This window comes from Acinonyx jubatus, chromosome C2, assembly GCF_027475565.1.
Source record: "Acinonyx jubatus isolate Ajub_Pintada_27869175 chromosome C2, VMU_Ajub_asm_v1.0, whole genome shotgun sequence".
Lineage (NCBI taxonomy): Eukaryota > Metazoa > Chordata > Mammalia > Carnivora > Felidae > Acinonyx > Acinonyx jubatus.
Window position 1 is genome coordinate 103,313,778 of NC_069384.1, and position 20,914 is coordinate 103,334,691.

At 39.6% G+C, this 20,914-nt stretch overlaps 1 protein-coding gene across 1 annotated transcript in view; it reads left to right on the plus strand.

Moving 5' to 3' along the window:
- LOC106969466 (uncharacterized) overlaps window positions 1-16,426 on the plus strand; it is a 44,174-nt gene extending 27,748 nt beyond the window's left edge. Inside the window, exons 14-17 of the mRNA XM_027061520.2 lie at window positions 9,795-9,848; window positions 10,329-10,409; window positions 13,186-13,455; window positions 14,993-16,426. Coding sequence (XP_026917321.2) covers window positions 9,795-9,848; window positions 10,329-10,409; window positions 13,186-13,455; window positions 14,993-15,012 — 425 coding nt within the window. The 3' untranslated portion in view covers window positions 15,013-16,426. The remainder of the gene's footprint in view (window positions 1-9,794; window positions 9,849-10,328; window positions 10,410-13,185; window positions 13,456-14,992) is intronic.
- Window positions 16,427-20,914: the final 4,488 nt, after the last annotated feature.

Sequence of the window (20,914 nt, forward strand, 5' to 3'; positions counted from 1 at the left end):
ACAGCACACCTGTATCCCATGGATAAATGCCTAGTAGTCCAATTGCTGGGTCGTAGGGTAGTTCTATTTTTAGTTTTTTGAGAAACCTCCATACTGTTTTTCAGAGTGGCTGCACCAGCTTGCATTGCCACCAAAAATGCAAAAGAGATCCTCTTTCTCCACATCCTCGCCAACATCTGTTGTTGCCTGAGTTGTTAATGTTAACCATTCTGACAGGTGTAAGGTGGTATCTCATTGTGGCTTTGATTTGTATTTCCCTGATGATGAGTGACGTGGAGCATTTTTTCATGTGTCGGTTGAAAATCTGGATGTCTTCCTTGGAGAAGTGTCTATTCATGTCTTTTGCCCATTTCTTCACTGGATTATTTGTTTTTTGGGTGTTGAGTTTGATAATTTCTTTATAGATTTTGGATACTAACCCTTTATCTGATAGATCATTTGCAAATATCTTCTCCCATTCTGTAGATTGCCTTTTAGTTTTGCTTATTGTTTCCTTAGCTGTGCAGAAGCTTTTTATTTTGATGAGGTCCCAGTAGTTCATTTTTGCTTTTGTTTCCCTTGCCTCTGGAGACGTGTTGAGTAAGAAGTTGCTGCAGCCAAGATCAAAGAGGTTTTTGCCTGCTTTCTCTTCGAGGATTTTGATGGCTTCCTGCCTTACATTGAGGTCGTTCATCCATTTTGAGTTTATTTTTGTGTATGGTGTAAGAAAGTGGTCCAGGTTCATTCTTCTGCATGCCGCTGTCCAGTTTTCCCAGCACCATTTGCTGAAGAGACTGTCTTTATTCCATTGGATATTCTTTCCTGCTTTGTCAAAGATTAGTTGGCCATACGTTTGTGGGTCCATTTCTGGGTTCTCTATTCTGTTCCATTGATCTGAGTGTCTGTTCTTGTGCCAGTACCATACTGTCTTGATCATTACAGCTTTGTAGTATAGCTTGAAGTCCAGGATTGTGATGCCTCCTGCTTTGGTTTTCTTTTTCAAGATTGTTTTGGCTATTGGGGTCTTTCCTGGTTCCATACAAATTTTAGGATTATTTTTTTTAGCTCTGTGAAGAATGCTGGTATTACTTTGATAGGGATTGCATTGGATATGTAGATTGCTTTGGGTAGTATTGACATTTTAACAATATTTGTTCTTCCTATCCAGGAGCATGGAATCTTTTTCTATCTTTTTGTGTCTTCTTCAATTTCTTTCATAAGCTTTCTATAGTTTTCAGTGTATAGATTTTTTACCTCTTTGGTTAGGTTTATTCCTAGGTATTTTATGGTTTTTTGTGCAACTGTAAATGGGATTGATTCCTTGATTTCTCTTTCTGTTGCTTCATTGTTGGTGTATAGGAATGCAACCAATTTCTGTGCATTGATTTTATATCCTGCAACTTTGCTGAATTCATGAATCAATTCTAGAAGTTTTTTGGTGAATCTTTTGGGTTTTCCATACAGAGTATCATGTCATCTGCGAAGAGTGAAAGTTTGACCTCCTCCTGGCCAATTTGGATGTCTTTTATTTCTTTGTGTTGTGTGATTGCAGAGGCTAAGACTTCCAATACTATGTTGAATAACAGTGGCGAGAGTGGACATCCCTGTCTTTTTCCAGACCTTAGGGGGAAAGCTCTCAGTTTTTCCCCATTGAAGATGATATTAGCATTGGGTCGTTCAATATGGCTTTTATGATCTCGAGGTGTGATCCTTCTATCCCTACTTTCTTGAGGGTTTTTTTCAAGAAAAGATGCTGTATTTTGTCAAATGCTTTCTCTGCATCTATTGAGCAGATCATATGGTTCTTGTCCTTTCTTTTATTAATGTGATGAATCACGTTAATTGTTTTGTGGACATTGAACCAGCCCTGCATCCCAGGTGTAAATCCCGCTTGGTCGTGGTGAATAGTTTTTTTAATATATTGTTGGATCTCGTTGGCTAATATCTTGTTGAGGATTTTTGTATCCATGTTCATCAGGGAAATTGGTCTATAGTTCTCCTTTTTAGTGGGGTCTCTGTCTGGTTTTGGAGTCAAGGTAATGCTGGCTTCATGCAAAGAGTTTGGAAGTTTTCCTTCCATTTCTATTTTTTGGAACAGCTTCAAGAGAATAGGTGTGAACTCTTCCTTAAATGTTTGGTAGAATTCCCCTGGAAAGCCATCTGGTCCTGGACTCTTGTTTTTTGGCAGATTTTTTATTACTAATTCGATTTCCTTACTGGTTATGGGTCTGTTCAAATTTTCTATTTCTTCCTGTTTCAATTTTGGTAGTGTATATGTTTCTAGGAAGTTGTCCATTTCTTCCAGATTACCCATTTTATTGGCATATAATTGCTCATAATAATTTCTTATTATTTTTATTTCTGTTGTGTTGGTTGTGATCTCTCCTCTTTCATTCTTGATTTTATTTATTTGGGTCCTTTCCTTTTTCTTCTTGATCAAACTGGCTAGTAGTTTATCAATTTTGTTCATTCTTTCAAAGAGCCAGCTTCTGGTTTCATTGATCTGTTCTACTGTTTTTTTTGGTTTTGATAGCATTGATTTCTGCTCTGATCTTTATTATTTCCTGCCTTCTGCTGGTTTTGGGTTTTATTTGCTGTTCTTTTTCCAGCTCCTTAAGGTGTAAGGTTAGGTTGTATATCTGACATCTTTCTTCCTTCTTTAGGAAGGCTTGGATTGCTATATACTTTCCTCTTATGACTGCCTTTGCTGCATGTCAGAGGTTTTGGGTTGTGGTGTTATCATTTTCATTGACTTCCATATACTTTTTAGTTTCCTCTTGAACTGCTTGGTTAGCCTATTCATTCTTTAGTAGGATGTTCTTTAGTCTCCAAGTATTTGTTACCTTTCCAAATTTTTTCTTGTGGTTGATTTCGAGTTTCATAGTGTTGTGGTCTGAAAATATGCATGGTATGATCTCCATCTTTTTGTACTTACTTAGGGTCTATTTTTAATTTTTTGAGGAACCTCCATATTGTTTTCCAGAGTGGCCACACCAATTTGCATTCAACAGTGCAAAAGGGTTCCCCTTTCTCTGCATCCTCACCAACATCTGTTGTTTCCTGAGTTGTTAATTTTAGCCATTCTGACAGATGTGAGGTGGTATCTCATTGTGGTTTGATTTATATTTCCCTGATGATGAGTGATGTTGAGCATTTTTCATGTGTATGTTAGCCATCTGGATGTTGTCTTTGGAAAAATGTCTGTTCATGTCTTTTCCCATTTCTTCACTGGATTATTTCTTTTTTGGGTGTTGAGTTTGGTAAGTTATTTATAGATTTTAGATAATAACTGTTTATCTGATATGTCATTTGCAAATATCTTCTCCCATTCTTTCCGTTGTCTTTTAGTTTTATTGAGTGTTTCCTTTGCTGTGTAGAGCTTTTTATCTTAATGGGGTCCCAATAGTTCATTTTTTTTAAGTTTATTTATTTCGAGAGAGACAGAGACAGCGTTGAATGGGGGGGAGCAGGGAGGGAGAGAGAGAATCCCAAGCAGGGTATACGTTGCCAGTACAGAGCCTGATGTGGGGCTTGAACTCACGAAACTGTGAGATCATGACCTGAGCCAAAACCAAGAGTCAGACGCTTAACTGACTGAGCTACCCAGGCACCCTGCCCCCCTCCAGTAGTTCATTTTTGTTTTTATCTCCCTTGTCTCCAGAGACATATCAAGTAAGAAGTTGCTGTGGCTGAGGTCAGAGAGGTTGCTGCCTGTTTTCTCCTGTGGGATTTTGATTCATTCTTGTCTTACATTTAGGTGTTTCATCCATTTTGAATTTATTTTTGTGTATGTTGTAAGAAAGTGGTCCAGTTTCATTTTTCTGCATGTTGTTGTCCAGTTTTCCCAGCACCATTTGCTGAAGAGATTGCCTTTATTCCATTGGATAGTCTTTCCTGCTTTGTCAAAGTTGCCCATATATTTGTGGGTCCATTCCTGGGCTCTCTATTCTATTCCATTGTTCTATGTGTCTGTTTTTGTGCCAGTGCCACACTGTCTTGATGTTTACAGCTTTGTAATACAGGTTAAAGTTCGGATTGTGATGCTTCCAGCTTTGGTTTTCTTTTTTCAACATTGCTTTGGCTATTTGGGGTCTTTTGTGTTTCCATAAAAATTTTAGGATTGTTTGTTCTATCTCTGTGAAGAATGCTGGTGTTATTTTGATAGGGATTGCATTGAATGTGTAGATTGCTTTGGGTAGTATTGACATTTTAACATTTGTTCTTCCAATCCATGAGCATGGAATGTTTTTCCATTTCTTTGCGTCTCCTTCAATTTCTTTTATAAGCTTTCTATAGTTTTCAGCATACAGATCTTTTATCTCTTTGGTTAGGTTTATTCCTAGGTAACTTATCATTTTTGGTGCTATTGTAAATGGCATTGATTCCTTGATATCTCTTTCTGTTGCTGCATTATTGGTGTATAGAAATAACTGACTTCTGTACATTGATTTTATATCCTGGCACTTTGCCGAATTCATGTATCAGCTCTAGCAGTTTTTTGGTGGAGTCTTCATGTCTTCCATGTAGAGTATCAAATCATCTGTGAAGAGTGAGAGTTTTGACTTTTTCTTTGACAGTTTGGATGCCTTTTATTTCTTTGTGTTGTCTGATTGCTGAGGACTTCCAACACTATGTTGAGCAACAGTGGTGAGAGTGGACATCCCTCTAGCGTTCCTGATCTTAGGGGGCAAGTTCTCAGTTTTTCCCCATTGAAGATGATATTAGCTGTGGGCCTTTCATATATGGCTCTTATGACGTTAAGGTATATTCCTTCTATCCTGATACTCTTGAGGGTTTTTATCAAGAAACGATTTGCTGTATTTTGTCAAATGCTTTTTCTCCATATATTGACAGGATCATACGGTTCTTATCCTTTCTTCTATTAATGTCTTGTATCACATCGATTGATTTTTGTATATTGAACCAGCCCTGCAGCCCAGGAATGAATCTCACTTGATCACAGCGAATAATTCTTTTCAATTAATTTTTTTAATGTTTTTATTTATTTTTGAGAGAGAGAGAGAGAGAGAGAGAGAGAATGAGCAGGGAGGGGCACAGAGAGAGAGGGACAGAGGATCTAAGTAGACTCTGCTGACAGCAGCAAGCCCCATGTAGGCCGTGAACTTACAGATTGTGAGATCATGACCTGAGCTGAAATCAGCCGCTCAACCAACTGAGCCACCCAGGTGCCCCATGAATAATTCTTTTAATGTACTGTTGAATTCAATTTGCTAGTATCTTGTTGAGAATTTGTTTTATTAAATTTTTATTTATTTGTTTTGAGAGAGGGAGAGAGAGCACAAGTTGAGGAGGAACAAAGAGGGAGGGAGGGAGAGAGAGAGAATCCCAAGCAGGCTCCACATGTCAGTGTAGAGCCTGATGAGGGGCTCGAATTCACGAATCTTGAGATCATGACCTAAGCCAAAATCAAGAGTCAGATGCTTAACCAACTGAGCTACCCAGGCGCCCCTTGGTAAGAATTTTTGCATCCAGCTTCATCAAGCATATTGATCTGTAATTCTCCTTTTTAGTGGGGTCTTTGTCTGTTTTGGAATCAAGGTAATGCTGGGTTCATTGGAATCAAGGTAATGCTGAGTTTGGAAGCTTTCCTTCCATTTGACTTTTTGGAGCAGTTTGGAAAGAGTATGTATTAACTCTGCTTTAAATGTCTGATAGAATTCACCTGGAAGCCATATGGCCTAGGACTCTTATTTGTTGGGAGATTTCTGATAACAGTTTCAATTTCTTTTTTTTCTTTCTTTTAAATTTTTTTTAATGTTTATTTATTTTTGAGAGAGGGAGAGCATGAACAGGGGAGGGGCAGAGATGGTGGGAGACACAGAATCTGAAGCAAGCTCCAGGCTCTGAGCTGTCAGCACAGAGCCCAACATGGGGCTTGAACCCACCAACTGTGAGATTATGACCTGAGCCAAAGTCAGACGCTTAACCGACTAAACCACCCAGGCACCTCCCGATTCAATTTCTTTGCTGGTTATGGGTCTGTTCAAAGTTTCTATTTATTCCCGTTTGAATTTTGGTAGTGAGTGAGTGTCTAGGAATTTGTCCATTTCTTCCAGATTGTCCAGTTTGTTGGCATATAATTTTTCATATTATTCTCTTACAATTGTATTTCTGTGGTGTTACTTGTGATCTCTTTCATTCATGATTTTATCTGTTTAGGTCCTCTTTTCTTTGTGAGGAGTCTGGCTGGGAGTTTATCAATTTTGTTTATTCTTTCAGAAATCTAGCTCTTAGTTTCATTGATCTGTTCTACTGGGTTTTGTTTTTGGATTCTTTATTGTTTATTTCTGTTCTAATCTTTATTATTTCCCTTCTGTTGGCTTTGGACTTTATTTGGTGCTTCTTTTCTAGCTTCTTTAGGTGTAAGGCTAGGTTGTGTATTTGGGACCTTTCTTGCTTCTTGAAATAGGCCTGAGTTGAAATGTATTTTCTTCTTAGGACTGCCTTTGAGTCATCCCAAAGGGCTTGGACTGTCATGTTTTCATTTTTACTTGCTTCCATGTATTTTTTAAATTTCTTCTTTAATTTCCTGGTTAACCTTTCATTCTTTAGTAGGATGTTCTTTAACCTCCATGTATTTGGGGCTTTCCAAATTTTTCCTTGTGGTTGATTTTAAGTTTCATAGCATTGTGATCTGAAAATATGCATGGTGTGAAATCAACCTTTTTGTACCTGTTGAGGGCTCTTTTGTGACCCAGTATGTGATCTGTTTTGGAGAATGTTCCATGTACACTCAAGAAGAATGTGTATTCTGCTGCTTTCGGATGAAATGTTCTGAATATCTCTGTTAAGTCCCTCTCATCCAGTGTGTCATTCAGAGCTGTTGTTTGCTTGTTGATTTTCTGTTTAGATGATCTGTCCTTTGCTATAAGTGGAGTGTTGAAGTCTCCTACGATCATGGTATTGTTATCAATGAGTTTGTTTATGTTTGTGATTAATTGATTTATATATTTGGGTGCTTTCACATTGGGGACATAAATATTTACAACTGTTAGTTCTTCTTGATGGATAGACCCCTTAGTTATGATATAGTGCCCTTTATTTCTTGTTACAATCTTTGTTTTAGAATCTAGTTTGTCTAATATAAGTGTGGATACTCCAGCTTTCTTTTGATGTCCATTAGCATGATAGATTGTTCTCCATCCCCTCACTTTCAATCTGCAGGTATCTCTTTTAGGCAGCATATAGATGGATCTTTGTGGGTTTTTTTTTTTTTTATTATTTATTTTTATTTTTATCCATTATGATACCATTTGCCTTTTGATTGGGGCATTTAGTCCATTTACATTCAGAGTGATTATTGAAAGATATGAATTTAGTGCCATTGTGTTATCCGTGGATTTCATGTTTGTTGTGATGTTCTCTGGTCCTTTGTAATCTCTGCTGCTTCCCACTCACAGAGTCCTTAGGATCTCTTGCAGGGCTGGTTTAGCGGTCATGAACTCCTTTAGTTTTTGTTTGTCTGGGAAAGTCTTTATCTCCCCTTCTATTTTGAATGACAGCCTTACTGGATAAAGGATTCTTGCCTGCATATTTTTCCTATTCAGCACATTGAATATTTCCTGTCACTCCCTTCTGGCCTGCCAAGTTTCAGTGGACAGGTCTGCTACTACTGTTATATGTCTACCCTTTTTTGTCCTTAGCTGCTTTCAGAATTCTCTGTCTTTGTATTTTTCCAGTTTCACTATGATATGTCATGGTGTTGACCTGTTTTTGTTGACATTGAAGGGAGTTCGCTCTGCCTCTTGGACGTAGATGCCTGTTTCCTTCCCCAGATTAGGGAAATTCTCAGCTTTAATTTGTTCAAATAAACTTTTTGCCCCTTTCTCTCACTCTTCTTCTTCTGGGACTCCTGTGGTCCGGATATTGTTTTGTTTTATGGAATCACTTAGTTCTCTAATTCTCCCTTCGTGATCTAGTAATTTCCTCTCCCTCTTTTTTTCAGCTTCATTATTTTCCATGATTTTATCTTTTATTTCACGTATTCTCTCCTCTGCTTCTTCCATCCTCACTGTCACTGTATCTAGTTTATTTTGCATCTCAGGTACAGCATTTTTAAATTCATCCTAACTAGTTAGTCTTTGATCTCTGCAGCAAGAGTTTCCCTGGTGTCCTCTATGCTTTTTTTAAGCCAAGCTATTAGTCTTATGACTGTTATTCTAAATTCTTGTTCAGGCATATTGTTTATATCTGTTTTGAGCAATCCTCTGTGATTTCTTCTTGACCTTTCTTTTGGAGAGAATTCCTCCATTTTGTCATTTTGGCTAAGTTTCTGTCTTTTGCGTGTTTTAAAGCTTGTTATGTGTCTTGCACTATATTAAAAAGGGGTCAAACACTGCCCAGGTCCTGGCACTTCAGGAAGTGTTTGTGGAGTGGGTTGAGCACACTCTGTTACTGCGTATTTGGCTGCTCTATCTCGCTGGTCAGTCCTCTGCAGAGCTCCTCCTTGCTTGAGGTGGTGGAGTGTTTGAACCTTCAAACACGTGTGCTTTGATTTGTTTGTTGAGGTAGCCCTTGATCCTGCCAAACTGTCTCCCTCTGCTGTGGAGATCCTTCTGTTACTCTGCAGACTGATTTCCTGGGTGTTCCAAGTGATCTGACCTCCGTACAGCTGTGTTTGAGGGATGAGGAAAATCCCGGTCCCCCTACTTGTTTGCCATCTTAACTCCCTCCTCAATATTATACTCTTAAGTTAGTAGTTGAAACAGGCCCTTTTATCTGAGCAAAAACTATTTACCTGTAAATAGTCTTAGTTGGGACTATGGGTGGGGGAGATTGTGTTGTTTTTCTTGGTATTCGTTATTTGTTCAGATAAATGAACCTGAAAAATGTTACTTTTTAGTCACCGCTAATGCCACTGTAAGAGAGGTATTTAACATGTAGCAATCTGAATACCATATTCTCTGGACTAAGAATAGATCTCTTGGTAGTTTTAAAGATCACTTTATAAGACCTCTCATGTTGGTTTTTAAAAACATATTTAATAGTGCTCTGCATTATGGGGTGTCTGGGTGACTTGGTTGAGCATCTGACCTTGGCTTAGGTGATGATTTCACGGTTTGTGGGTTCAAGCCCTGCATCAGGCTCTGCACTGACAGCTCAGAGCCTGGAGCCTGCTTCACATTCTGTGTGTGTGTGTCTCTCTCTCTGCCCCTCCCCTACTCGTGCTCTCTCTCTCTCTTTCTGTCAAAAATAAACATTTTTAAAAAAACTTTAGAAGATACTCTTGTTGTAAGATGTTTCTGGTCTCCACTGTATTTGGGGGGGAGGAATGGCTAAACTAATGGTTAATTGAGATTGCTCGTCACTATTAAGGCATCTTCACTAAAGGGACCCAAAGAAGACCTGCATGAGGCATAGACTCTTCATGGAGCAGGGATTGCATTTCAAACAGGGAAGGTGGCATAAAGTCACAATGATATGTTCAGAAGGAACTCCCCACGTATGGTGTTCCCAAAGTGCAGAATGATAATATATGAGATTGTTTTCAGTGGAGTACAAATAAATACATTTAAAATAAGAAATATTTATCTTTATGTCTTCATTATCCATACCACAAGTGATACCAGTGGTCTGTTTACAGCGGTTAGAGATGTAAAGAAATACTGAGTAAGTAACATTTCACCTGGCATATGGGTTTGGCAAAAATCGGGACAGTTGCAGTGGATGACTGGAGGGTAGGAAACATTTGCCCTGTAGGACCTGTTGAAAAGAGTACTCGTTATTTATCTCAAAAAATTGACTTAAGTCAAATTTTGTACTATTTGCAGTTGATGCGTATTATACTTTAACAGGTGACTGGGTTCAGCATGATCAGAATCAGAACATTTCGAAAAGCAGCACAAGTGGTAAGTACTAGTTAAATGGACATTAAACGAGTTTTAATCTATTCCTTTATTCCTTCTACCTACTAGAATTTTTATTTTGCTGTGCAAATGTGGCTTCATTATCTGCTGGGGCACCTGGGGGCTCAGTCAGTTAAGTGTCCGACTCTTAACCTTGGCTCTGGTCATGATCTCACGGTTTGGTTCGTGAGTTCGAGCCCCACATCAGGTTCTTCACTGACGGTTTGGAGCCTGCTTGGGATTCTCTCTTTCTCTACCTCTCTCTCTGCCCCTCCCCTGCTTTCTCTCTCTCAAAAATAAACTGTAAAAAAAATTTTTTAAAAAAAGATCTAAGTGTTCTGTAATTCTCTTAATCATCTGAACAAACTTTGAATTCATTCTCAATTTGTTCGTACCTGGATGATGATTTTTTTAAAAATCCAGATTAAGGGTGGGTAGAAAATAATATAAGGAAAGCCCATTTGTTGATTTTTTTTTTTTAAGGTAACAGGCGGCGAAAAATGAATAGCAGCTTATCTGATGAGGAAGTCTATGACAAAAGAATGAAGCAGGTTGATACTTCAGGTTTGTAAAAATGTCATCAGTGGCTGTAAATTATTTTCCCTGCTTCCCCCCGTTAATATTTATCCAAGCCCGTGCTGTTGGGCCAGTCTTCTGGAGCCACATTAGTTGAGCCTGCCCTCCCAGATATCTTCCCTCTGTGTCCCAACTCCTCCTCGGGCCTCCTGGGTCCTCCTGGGTCTGCCCCACCCTGTTTCCAGCTTGAGTCCCCACTCCACCCCTTTACTCACTCTAAATAGAAGGGGGCACCAGGGGGAGCTCCCTTCCAGTCTATAAGGATAGGGGCCGTGAACTGTCCATCTTTACATTTTCTGTAGAAGTGACCATGGAGCCTTCTATGTAGAAGATCATGGATGCTGATTGAATGAATAAAATTGTGAATGTCTGTGTATGCCTTCATTGGTGTCATGGTCACTAGCTACATCTGGGGAAAAGAGCCTCCAGATCAATTATTGGAGGCGAGTCTCAATTTCTTCCAAATAAATGGCATAAACCAAGGCTTGATCATTGTGAAAATACAATAGATACTGAAAATGTTTAACAACAGTACTTACTCCAAGGCACCAGAAGATGGAGTATGTAGCTCAAAATTCAAGCCCAGGCAGAATTTACAAACCTAAGTTTAAAAACAGACTCAAATTATATGAGACTCAAGGTCTCAAGGCTTCAAGGGCCTCATATAACTCCCTAAATTAGCTGTTTCTTCAGAATACCTTTTCTTTTACTATTATTGTAAGATATGAATCTCTGAAAGCAGATAAGCCCTCTATAAAGTGATGTAAGATTCTCTCTACTTTCTAGAGCAGGAGACTGTGAGGACGACATGTGGATGCCTTTACTGTATATCACTACAGAAACGCATATTGTTTTTGCTAAGTAAATAGCAAAATAAATGAGGTTCTAGAATTACTTTTAAAACATAACTGGAATGTAATTTTTTCTAGTTTTATTGAGATATAATTGATAAATAAAATTGTTTATATAATGTGATGACTTGATCTACTTACACATTGTAAAATATTTACCAATAAAGTCAAGTAACACATCCATCCCCTCACTTTTTTTTTTTTTTTTTTGGTGGTGATGGTACATAAGATCTACTCTCAGCAAATTCCAAGTATACAACATAGTATTATTAACTCTAGTCACCATGCGGTACATTAGATCCTCAGACCGTATTCATCTTATAACAGGGACACACTTTTATATTAAATTGATATATAGGAAAAGTTTCTCTTGTTATATGCAGTTACTTTTGGCTATTTAAAATGAGCTCTGATAGCAAGCAGCTAGAAATAGAAATAAAATTATTAAATGCCACCTAGAAAGATTAAGGATTTCCAACCTTTTTGGAGTTGACAGTGTGGTATCTAAATAAGTTAATAAAGGGGCACCTGGGTGGCTCATTCAGTTAAGCGTCCGACTTCGGCTCAGGTCATGATCTCACGGTCCCTGAGTTTGAGCCCCGCATCAGGCTCTGTGCTGACAGCTCAGAACCTGGAGCCTGTTTCAGATTCTTCTTCTCTCTCTGACCCTCCCCCATTCATGCTCTGTCTGTCTCTGTCTCAAAAATAAATAAACGTTAAAAAATTTTTTTAAATAAAAAAAAATAAGTTAATAAAGATTTACTTCTGTTAAGGTATTTTCACAACATTCTTTGAGATACTGAGTCACTGTCCTGGTAGTTTTAGACTCAGTGTGTCAGTGTGATGCTTTTTAAATATAGCCAGTACTCAGTCTTAATAGAATCACCTTGTGGTCTTGTTAGAATTTAGGTTCGGGATCGGAAGCAATAAGTTTTATGATGGTCCTGACAACTGGCAGTTTTCATAGGCTGCCTGTGCAGCTTTCATTGCTGCCGCTGTTGAGAGCTGGGAGCAGTGTACCGCATCTCAAGAAACCACTAGAGAGCGCGGGCCATTGTTTAGACCTTTTCTTCAATCTGGAAGGGATCTGTGAAGTGGGGAAGGGTTAGTACAGAGATTAGATTCATATTAGTAAATTGTTGGCTGTAGAGTTCTGTGATCCTGAAGAAGGGGCAGAAAGTATTCTGCCTGTCACTCCCTTCTAATTTTGCCTCCAGTATTTTGTAATGCCTTTATGATCCTTGGCGGAATCTAGGCAACCAGTGAGCTTTGCAACACTATTGTGCAACTAACTACAAAACATAAAAGTAGCAAATCTAGATTAGTGATAGGGCTAATATTTTTCATGGGGCCAGTAGTTTACGTTGGCAAACACATGTCCCTCCAAGATTATGATTCTGTTTCATAGAGATTAATAGACATTACAGACCATCTCATGACTTTTCTGTAAGTTGTGTTTTTTTCCGTAATGCCAGGAGATGGCGTAATAGAAATTGGGATTCAGATGTCTTGCTGTGTCTTTAGTGATCACTAAGATAGCGTTTATATGTGGCACTAACATTCAGGTAAAGGCACGAGCTGGGCGAGGGCAAAACTATGTATTTTTCTTTTTGAGCCATATAGATTATTTTTGGTGTCCGATCTTTTTATTCCAACCCAATCTGTGCTGCTTTGTAAAACAGCTTCATTCCCTGAATTACTGAATTAACATTGTGAACGTTGTACCCTGGTTTAATGTTATTATATGAAATAGTTCCCTTTAGTCCATATAATAGTTTGGAAAGGAGAGAGTTTTTGACACTTAAATATATTTTGAAGTTACAAATCACAGATATAAGGAGAATGCATTTTCATTATAAATTGCTATAAATGATGTGTTGAGAGCAACTGTAGACTTCCTTGTCTGCTTTTAGACGGAGCGAAGACCAGAAACCTGCTAACAGACACACAGCTGATTATCCTTGCTGCGAAGTTGGGGAAGGAGTGGATGAAAATGGCCATTGCCAACTTGGGGTTGGAGAGGAGCGATATTGAAGATATCCAGGAGAAGAAAGAAGATGTTACGATCTATAACTTTAGGGTGCTGAAGAAGTGGCAAGAAAAGGAGCAGAGTAATGCCACAGCCCAGAATTTATACAACTGCTTGAAAAGCATCTCCATTGAAGTCCAAGATGTGCTGAAAGGTGAGCAAGAAATTCTCTTAGTCGTTTTACTTCGAATCAAGCTCTGTCTTTCAAAGAGCCAGTTTCTATGATAGAATGTGTTGCTTGCTTATTTGTGAGCTTGGATTCAGAGAATTATGTTAATGTAGGGTAAGCACGTGGGCTGCCACAATCTAAGTAAAGGTGAATGGTTTGTGTGTGGGATCAGAGGAACGGTTGAGATCCCATCTCAAGTGCTGGCTGGCTTTGTGACGGAGCAAATGCTCAACCTAACTTTAAGCCTCTCTGTTCCGCTTTGGCAGATGGATGCAAAAACCCCTGTGTCCTAAGTTTATTGTGAGAATGAAAAAAGATAATGCGTGGAAAGCTCCAGGCAGGTAGTAAGGCTCTCTAAGGGGTAGTTAAAAATGTCATTATGGTACTTGAGACATTCAGCTTTCTAGGCCTCCCGTGGCACTGAAGCAGTGCCAGGGGAGGCCACTGGGTGGCACCAGTGAACCTCAAGTGGCAAAAGTGGAGCCCAGAGGAGGGCTCAAGTTTCTAGTCTCAATCCAGAAAACTGCAGGTTCCTTCCTTTGTGTGTAAGCTCGTCTTTTTTTGTGTGTATGGTTTGATCTAGCACATCAGTGAAACCAACTCTAAACTTTATTATACATTCTTACCATAGTTAACAAATGTAGTGTTACTTCTCAAAAGCCACAGTAAGTCAGAGAAATGTTTTTATTTGGAATTCTAGTTGGACTTTTTATTCCAAAAAGAATGTAAAAATGTGTATATGCCCCACAAGTTTGTATGAAAAGTAAAATCACTCTGTGATCACTCAGAATGCTTTTGAGATCTTGTGGGCATATCTCCCCTGTAGATTTTGGGTGCAGAAGCCTCAAGTAAATAGAATATCTAGTTTTAGTGCCAAATTTTTCATTCATATTCCTGGAAATGTTGAAATTTTGTAAATTACTAAGGCTCACATGTGGAAATCTGCTTATTTGCATATAGACGCTTCTGCCTATTGACAACAATGGCCTCTGTGCTATGATAACCAAATAATCACAGCCTCTTCCATCAAAACAACCTTGAAAAAAATGTGTCTCACAAACTCTATATAATGGGTTATTTTGTTTTCTGTTTGTGTCTGCTCCTGATCTCACCAGACACTTGACTTGTTGATATGTTAGAACCATAAAGGGGTTTGTGAAATTTTTTTTTTTAGCCTTGAAAAAAATCATGAAAGCTAGCTTATTAGTCCAATTCCCTCATTAAATAGGAAAACAAAATTCTTCTGTGAGTTAAAAAAAAAAAACAAGCAAAAAAAGCAAAATTTACCAATATTTTGTGCCGTTTGTGGCCAGAAATTGGTGGAATTTTGTATTTTTATCAGGATGTTTTAGCATCTTGCAACTAGTCTTTAAATTACAGTGGCTTATCTTCAGCTCAGGAAAACCCAGCCACTTGGAGAAGTTCCTTTTTGAAATGGATGGGTGATTTTTCTCTAAAAGCATGCCTCTGTCTTCCCCTAACAGTGAATCCCTGAATTTGTTTGTGTTCTCTCTTTTGTTAGGTTTCTTACAGGAAAGGTGAAGTTTGGAAGATGGACTGAAAAAGGAAGCCTCAGGAACTTTCACCTGTAAAGACCAACTTCAACTGGTAATTGGGTATGGACTTGATGAGATCTTGAACTTCACAGTCTGTGGAGGCAGCTCCTTTCACTGGGAGCCATTCTGCAGCTCGCATTATTCAGGGGTAGAGAAAATGTAAAATATTTGGAAAACTTAAAAAACCTCTAGATTTAAAAAAATTTTTTGCACCTCCTACTCACACCATCCTGCCCTGCTTCCCCACCCAACATCTGTCCTTAACAAAGGTGCTTAAAAGGACTCAGTCAGGTGAGAAATGTGGTAATTTTCCTTTTGGAGTCTGTGAACTATGAAATTCATATCAAGTATTTGAAACCTTTTTCGCAACTCAGTGGTAGTGTGCTTAAACTTGCACCAATGTAGTTGAGCTTTTCTCATACTGACATTAATAATGAGAGATACCTTCCTGTTCTTTTAGCCCCCACTCAGGCATACATGCCCCTGGGTACAATATATCTTTTTATGTGGGATGATTTCCATAGATCACATTACCAACCTGTCTGGCTAGTGGTCTGTTAAACCGTTAAACCAATCATGTTACCTTGTCCTTGAGTGATGAGAAAGGAATATAATCCAGTCCCCATCCCGTGTTGAGGTGCACGCTCAGAGGTGATCTCATCTCAGTGGGGAAGTTCAACTGGATGGATGGTCAGAGAGTCCCTTCAAATTTCATTAACCTTCCAAAATCACAAGGCTAAGCACTACATTTCTTGACTCTCACCCTGGAATCGTTTACTTTCTGGTGGGGGGAGAGATGCTACTCAGAAATAGCCAGAGCAGGACCAAGGGAAAAATGTCATGTCTTCTTGAAGAAGACTTGCCCCAGGGAATAATGAGCCACATTGGCTCTTGTTAATTGGTGAAATGGTTTTTTGGGTAGGTATAGATATTGTCACTCTCCTAGAATCATGCATGTGGCGATTAACATTTCGGATATGTTTTGTTAACTTATTTGAACTAACTGTAAATTACCATTGGTCTTCTGTAGGAATTAGCTGGAGAATAAAATAAATCTCAATGAATTAATCAGAGAAATACACTTTATTGTTTTGCCTGTGAAGAACAAATTCACTTTATAGGGATGAACATATTTTTAATTGTCAGGGATCCTGTGGAATTCAAGTCAGTGTCACTTTATGAGTTTTTTTTTTAAATTGTACTATACACTAGGAAACACATGGAGTTTTAACATTCAGGAATGTAAAATACTTGACTTGAATTTTTAAATGTTCATTATTTTTTATAAGTTTTCCGAAGAAACGCATAATTCCAGAGGTGCTTTGTATGTAAGCCGGTTTCCTAACAATTTTTCATAGTATGAATGAAAGGAAGAAAAATAAATCTGCATTTGTACAGTACTAATATGTGTCCTTTGTATTGTTATTTACTTATCAATTATTTTTTAAAGCATCTTATTTCTTGATTTCTGTTACCTTGGCCATTTGGGCATTAGTTGGTTTTGTTCCCAGCTCTCCACATCATGGACAGGGGCTGAGTGTAAAGCAGGGCAGGCTGGTTCACCCAGGAGTTGGCAGAAATTTGGAAGAACCTGCCCATCCCCTTGTTCCCTTAACTGTCCTCACTCCAGGAATGACTGAGTGTATGACTACATCCCTCCGTATCTTGTTATTGGAAGGTGCATTTTTATTTAAAACTAGGTGGGTTCCTCTTGGTTCTTCACATGTGCATCTCTCTAAAGGGGTTTTCCTGCACATTTGAGGCTCATTTTTTTAATGTTATTGAATTGCTTTAGGGGCAAATTTTCCTCCCCTGCATTGTCATGTGGAAACACATTTTCACTCCATTTCCTGAAGAGGACATCATATTTGCTGATAAGGTGTCCTCAGTGAGGCCGTTGGCTCAGCCCTTTGCCTGTTACTGGAAGTCCTTCTTGGGGTAAAGCAGCGTACTGCTTGCTGGAGGGTGTGATCCCAACTGGGTGACCAGGGATTTACTGCCGGGATTGTGTCTTTTCCAGCCCACATCCCGAGGTTTGAGTGTTTATGATAAGGGCTCTGTAAGCTGCTGATATTAACACAGAGGCCCTGGGGTTTATTTCTGAGCATGGGGTTCTGAGGTTTTTCCTCAGGTCCTGGGGACCTCCAGCTCTGCCCTGAAGCCTGCTGGAGGATTTAGATCCAGTCTGTTCCAGTCGGGATGTAGATTCCTGGTTAGACAAGACAGCCTGGAGTTAGTCAGACATCTTTATCCTGTGGCCGTCCATTCCTGCTGTCTGCTGGAACCTCTAGCTTGCGTTCATTTTTAGATTAGGGTATGCTCTGTGCATTTATAGGACCGTTTTATGTTCAAGCAAGTTGGGAAGTCTAAGAGATGGTTTTGTTACTTAATAAAAACTTAACTGCAGGCAGGACTTGGACTAGTTTGGTGAGTTTTTAACTTTCCCTGATCTATAGAGGTCATTTGTGAGATCTTATCTGTAACCTGCATCGATAAAGCATTCAGAAGTGGAGTTTCTCCAGGAGGGGTTTACCAAGGGATTTGGAAGGGGTGTTGAGGAGCCTGGCTGGACCTGTGGCCCACTCCTGTCAGGGGCAGTGTGAGAAGCAGCCGATGAGATGATTGCCTGGGCCTCTTGGAACTACCATCGAGGGGTTTGTGTGGAAGTCACGTGCAAGGGGAAGTAGACCACTCTTTGGTTCACCAGTGTGAAGTGTTGGTATATGGCTTCTAACGGATAGTGACCACATCATGCCAAACCATAGATACGTGAATTGCATAAATCAACAGGCTTATGAATTTTGGATTTTTCCCCAGTCTAAGCATGTACGATTGTTTTGAACCAAGCAAACATATGCATTTTATAATTAAAAGAGAAAAAAAAAATTTTGGTAATTGGAAATGCTATGATTTTTAGACAGAAGACTTTCTCTTTATTCCTAGATTAGCAAAAGAAATGAGAAACATATGGGAACCCATGAAGATTGGCCATTCTTTCGCTTTCTACCACTTTTAAGTGCCTGGGCCTGAGAACACATAGACATGAGTAACATGACATTTTCCATACTTGAAGTTTGCATGGTATAGTGAGGGGAAGCGAAGATATATAAATAACCCTGGTGATGTTTGTATGGTTATGACAACGATGTCCCTTGACTCACTGGGCCCTTAATATAACCAAAGGCAAAGGGTACAACAGTTGCACAGGCTGGAACCAGGCCTCCTGGAGTTAAATCACAATGCCTGCCACTTACTCATCATGTGGGATTATATGGTTTCTTACCTTAGTTTCCTCGTCTATAAAAAGGGGAAGGTAGGGGGCGCCTGGATGGCCCAGTCGGTTAAGTGTCCGACTTCGGCTCAGGTCATGATATCTCCGTGAGTTCGAGCCCCGCGTCGGGCTCTGTGCTGACAGCTCACAGCCTGGAGCCTGTTTCAGATTCTGTGTCTCCCTCTCTCTCTGACCCTCCCCCGTTCATGCTCTGTCTCTCTCTGTCTCAAAAATAAATAAACGTTAAAAAATTTTTAAAAATAAAAATAAAAAAGATAAAAAGGGGAAGGTAGGGATGCCTGGGTGTCTCAGTCAGTTAAGTGTCTGACTTCAGCTTGGGTCATGATCTCATGGTTTGTGAGTTCGAGCCTTGAGTTGGGGTCTGTGCAGGCAACACAAAGCCTGCTAGGAATTCTCTCTCTTTTCCTCTCTCTTTCTCTCTCTCTCTGCCCCTTCCCCGCTTGTACTCCCTCTCTCAAAATAAATAAATAAACTTAAAAAAAAAAGGGTTGGGGGGCAGATAGTAGTTTCTCCTTGTAGGATTATTGGGGGAATTTTATACATTTTGTGGTAAACACTTAGAAACACACTTGGCATTTAGTTAGCACCCAGAAAGCATTAATATTGCTTCTTAAAAAGGTTACATGAATATATTGGCTCTGATGTTACACTGATGTCCTAATTCACATTCATATATTTAAGTAAGCTCTGTGCCCAAAATGGGGCTTGAACTTATGACCCTGAGATCAAGAGTTGCATGCTCTACTGACTGCACCAACCATATGCTTCTCCACATTTGTATTTTTAATACCATATTGAAAGATAACATAAATATAACTAGAGTTTTTGACTTGTTCTCACCAAATACATTTCAACCAAAAAAATGGATACAAATCAATTTTTGAAAATGTGGTTGGTTTTTTTTTTTTATTTAAAATAGATTTCTCGGTCAGCTCAGACTGTTACACCAAAATACCACAGACTGGGTGGCTTCAACAGCAGACATTCATTTCTCACAGTTCTGGAGGCTGGGAAGTTTGCGATCAGGATGCCGGCAGATTTGGTATCTGGTGAGGGCTCTCACCCTGCTTTGTACACAGCCACCCGTCACTGTGTCCTCATGTGGGGGTCAGAGGGTCTCTCACAGTCTCTTTTTCCTTTAAATTTTTATTATTTTTTTATTGATTGATTTTGAGAGAGAGAGAGAGAGCACATGTGCATGCAAGTGGGGGAAGGGGCGGGGAGAGGGAGAGACTCCCAAGAAAGCTCCCTGCTGTCAGCACAGAGCCTCACACGAGGCTTGATCCCACTAACTACGAGACCATTACCTCTGCCAAAAGCAAGAGTCAGATGCTTAACCAACTGAGCCACCCAGGCGCTCCTCTTCCAGTCTCTTCTTACAAAGGTGCTAATCCCATCATCAGGGCTCCATGCTCCTGACCTAATTCACCTCCTAATGCCTCATCTCTAACTATCATTGCATTGGGGAGCAGGGCTTCAACATAGGATTTTTAAGGGGACACAAACATTCAGTCTGTGGCGATATTGTAACGTATTTTGTCTTAAACTAGGAAGCCACATTATGCTAGCTAGAACCGTATGTTTAGTCTTCAAACAAGGACAGCACCTGAATGGTTTGTTCAGGGTGTTATGGCAGAGGACTCACCGTTTCTGTCAGTGCTGGGCCCCAGACAAAGCTGTTCTTTCTTCCCTTTCTGTCCCTATGTTTTCTCTCCTCATTAGGGTATCTAAGGTCCTTTTGCATCACTTGAGCTGTCCAAGACAACCCTTGGACATCTGGCCAGACTGCTCCCCAGAACTGTTCCCTTTTCCTAAAGCTCTGGGCCCTCAGTGGGACAGCTGTCAGCTGTTTTTCATGTTCATTCTCTGATTAAGTCATTCTCAGGTGTGAGAAACACTTTCACTGTTTATTTTCTTTTAAAAATAATTTGTTAATCAAATGAATCTCTAACAGACTAGGACTGGGAAATATTTTTAGTGGGGAACCTCGGTCTTTTTCTTTTTTTCTTTTTTTTTAATGTTTATTTTTGAGGGGAGGGAGGGGCACAGAGAGATGGAGACACAGAATCCGAAGCAGGCTCCAGGCTCTGAGCTGTCAGCACAGAGCCCGACATGGGGCTCGAACCCATGAACTGTGAGATCATGACCTGAGCTGAAGTTGGATGCTTAACCGACTGAGCCACCCAGTCGCCCCTTTTAAAAAATTTTTTTAATGTTTATTTTTGAGAGAGGAACCTCGGTCTTATTAAGTTACTTTGCTCCCCATCCTTTGTTGTGTGAAGGCAGGGACTTGCCCCAGACACCTGGCACATGCCTATGATAATGCTGCACGGGGACAGGGCATCGCTGAAATCTTTAAACAACCTTCACACTTTGAAAAAATTGACAGTGAGCATTGACTAGATGCCAGCACTGTCCTGTGCCATTTAATCCTCACAACAGCCCTAAAATAGGGGCTACAGTTTTCTGACTTTCACAGATAAGAAAATAGTAGCAAAAGAGAGTTTAACCGATTTGGCCCTGTCACCAAGCCCAAAGACTAATAATTTTCAAAAATGGCTCATATTTATGGTCAGGTGCAGTGCCAGTGCTTTGC